General features: G+C 36.7%; 1 protein-coding gene across 1 annotated transcript; it reads right to left on the minus strand.

Annotated features, from left to right (window-relative positions):
• Nucleotides 1–311: 311 nt before the first annotated feature.
• On the minus strand, nt 312–2,711 carry LOC113336861 (phosphoglycerate mutase-like protein AT74). Its single transcript, XM_026582551.1, has 2 exons — nt 2,166–2,711; nt 312–901 (listed from the first exon to the last, which is right to left on the minus strand). The coding sequence occupies exons 1-2, from the start codon at nt 2,602–2,604 to the stop codon at nt 450–452; spliced, it is 891 nt and encodes a 296-aa protein (XP_026438336.1). The 5' UTR covers nt 2,605–2,711; the 3' UTR covers nt 312–449.
• Nucleotides 2,712–3,038: the final 327 nt, after the last annotated feature.

Genomic DNA, 3,038 nt, shown 5'->3' on the forward strand with positions numbered 1-3,038 from the left:
TTGGAAAGTGAGCTCTTCCACTTGTTTTAACTGAGCTAGTATCTCCATTTGGGTTTCATTTCATTTCATCGCCGTATTCTCCTCTGTGTGCTTCATACTTATGTCCTCCTATCTGTGCTTCATAGGTTGTGACTTCTTATGTCGCGTTGTTGCGGAATGTGAAATTTAACCTGTTTAGACATGTTTAGTCAATGCACAGGCAAATGAAGCTGCCTATACCACGTGCTAACTCCTAACCAGTGTTAGTGAAAAATTTGCAACGAAGGAATTTTTCCAGAACTTCATTTTTTTATACAAACTAGTAAAAAACATTACAAGAAACAGTTTCACATCTTCTTTCCTATTTTTGATTCAGCATTAGCAAAGTATCATTACAACCAATTAAACAAATTACACAAAGAATCAAGAACACAAAATGGGTTGTGCTCAAACAAAATAATGTACATTATTCATTGTCTACATTCTTCATCAACTTCAACTTCAGCTGCACAGTTATCGTTACCATTATCATTATCATCTTCCGAAGAAGAATGTTGCAGATGATCAAAGAAACTATCAAGATACCAAGAACATTTCTCATTCCAATCACCTCTAGTAGCAGTAACTCTCCATTTCTGATCAGATATCATCTCTGGAGATAACCCCCATTCCTCGAGTTCTTCTTCACTATGATGAACTGCTAAACTATATTCACCACCTGGCCCTAATTGCATAACCCTAACTTCACAATTCCTAAAATTGTTTAAATGCTCAAATTGTTCAACTGTCCATTTAAACCACTTCATTAAGAAAACCCTAGCTGCTAATCCATGTGATACGATTACCAAATTTATCTCCTCCTCTGATTCATCTTGTTGTAGTCTGTTCATATGTATGTCTCTCCACAACGACTCCAAAAAACCTGCAACAAGAAAAAAAATCATCCAATTAACAACAATTCAATCCCATTCGGGGATATTCAGTTCTAGTTCCCGTCAATTTTGAATCATTTCAGTTGTGATTTCACTCAAATGGTACAATTAAAAATAGAGTTAAATGTCCAATTAAACTTGAAACATCGAGTTCAAGTAGAAACCCACTAACAGCTCTAATTCAGAGCATCCACGATGCATGCTGACAAAAGGCAAAGTTGGTTCTTATGTGCACATTGCCAAATTTGCTTAACTTGGCAGTCAAATTTGGCAATCCCCAAATATGACCCAGCAGACTTTTGAATTGGGCAGTGAGATTTGGCAATTCTAAAATATGACCAACCGTACTTTTAAATTGTTGCAGGACACAGTTTAAAGTGAGCCTAGTCATTGAGCAAACTATAGAGATATACAACTTTGGTTGAAATAACACCTAACCAGGGCTGCTTGGATTGAGCCAAATACTTAAGAAAACACCTACTTAATGGGACAGACATCCAAACTCCCCTTGAAATCAAGCACATGTTGTAATCAGCTCTTGCTATACAGGAAGGATCTCCCACTGAGGCCATTGCCAAAAAGCCAAACAAAACTTAGCTTTTTTGTTTTTTTCTGGCATGAATGCTCTTAATCATGAGAAAACCAATAGTTCTATGATTAATTTCATCATGGATAGCTTCATTTCTACCCTAGTTTAGGCACCAGCAGTATTTTAGTCTCAGGCTATACCTAATACAAACATATTATATGCATAAAATTCCTATTTGAAGGAACAAACCAACAACAAAAAAACAAAATCCCTTAACTAGGGCTGCTTGGATTGAGCAAACATTAAGAAAACACATACTCAATTCGGCATACATTCAAACTCAACTTAGAATCAAGCACATATTCTAATCAGCTCTGTCTAAACAGGAAGGATCTCCCACTGCCAAAAAAGCCAAATATAATTTACAGAATTCTGGTTTTCCAGGCATAAATGCTCTTAATCATGAGAAAACTAATAGTTCTATGAATATAGACCCTAGAAATCCTTACTTTAATCAAGGAATAGCTTCATTTCTACCCTAGTTTAGATACTATGATCAATGTAATTTTCGGAGCCAGCTGAAGGCACCAGCAGTATATTCAAGCTTATAGGCTCAGGCTATACCTAATACAAACATATCATATGCATAAAATTCCAATTTGAAGGAACAAACCAACAACAAAAAAAAACAAAATCCCTTAAAAATGGAAAGCAAAAAAACTTACTGGAAACACGATCGAAGACATCAGCAGCAGATTCACCATCAGGGAAACGAAAGAAGAACCTACCAAATTTCTCTCTAGTTTGTTTAATAGCTTTCATTCTTTCTTCAACTTGAAAGTTCCCAAAATCTTGTTCCCGTATCCTACATTCTTCTCTAACACCAATAATCCGTTTCTTATTAAACGATTTACCAATCTCACGTAATGTTGATCTCGTTCTTTCATATGGCGACACATAGAAATATACTTTCCAATTCTCTGTTTCTGATTCTGATTGTGATTGAATAATCTGGAGAATGTTTTGACCGGCGATTCTAGCTTGATTTTGACCTAAATCTGTTAATGGTATCTTGTAATCTGGTGTTGTTGTATATGCTGATCCATCCAAGTTTCCTTTACTTTCTCCATGACGAACTAATATGATCCTTTTTGGTAGTCTCATTCTCTGTGAAATTTCTTCTCCTTCTCTAGATTTCTCTGGTGGTTTTCTTCTCGGAACTGAAGACTTTATACGAGAGAGATGATGAAGTCAATGTCGTGAACCGTGGGAATTGTTTAATATTCGTATCCAGCGGCTGATATTATATTTGTGAGTGGGGGCACCGCTGTACCCACGCGTTCTCCACTAACAGTTGGCGCTACTATTCACCCTCTTTCTTGATGCCTTGGTTCCTTTCCTTACAGTCGATTATGCGGTGGATGTAGCTCCCCCTTACCATAGTCGGTTTGTCAATATGAAGTAGTAGTGTTTCTCTTTTCCTCAAAGAGATCTAGTTTCTGCATGTTGGAAGCCGTGGATGTAGCTCCCCTTGAATTACCATAGTCGGTTTGTCAATTAGAAGTAGATGTGTTTTTGTTTTTCTAGGAAGAGACCTA

The sequence above is a fragment of the Papaver somniferum genome, unplaced genomic scaffold (assembly GCF_003573695.1).
Source record: "Papaver somniferum cultivar HN1 unplaced genomic scaffold, ASM357369v1 unplaced-scaffold_154, whole genome shotgun sequence".
NCBI lineage: Eukaryota > Viridiplantae > Streptophyta > Magnoliopsida > Ranunculales > Papaveraceae > Papaver > Papaver somniferum.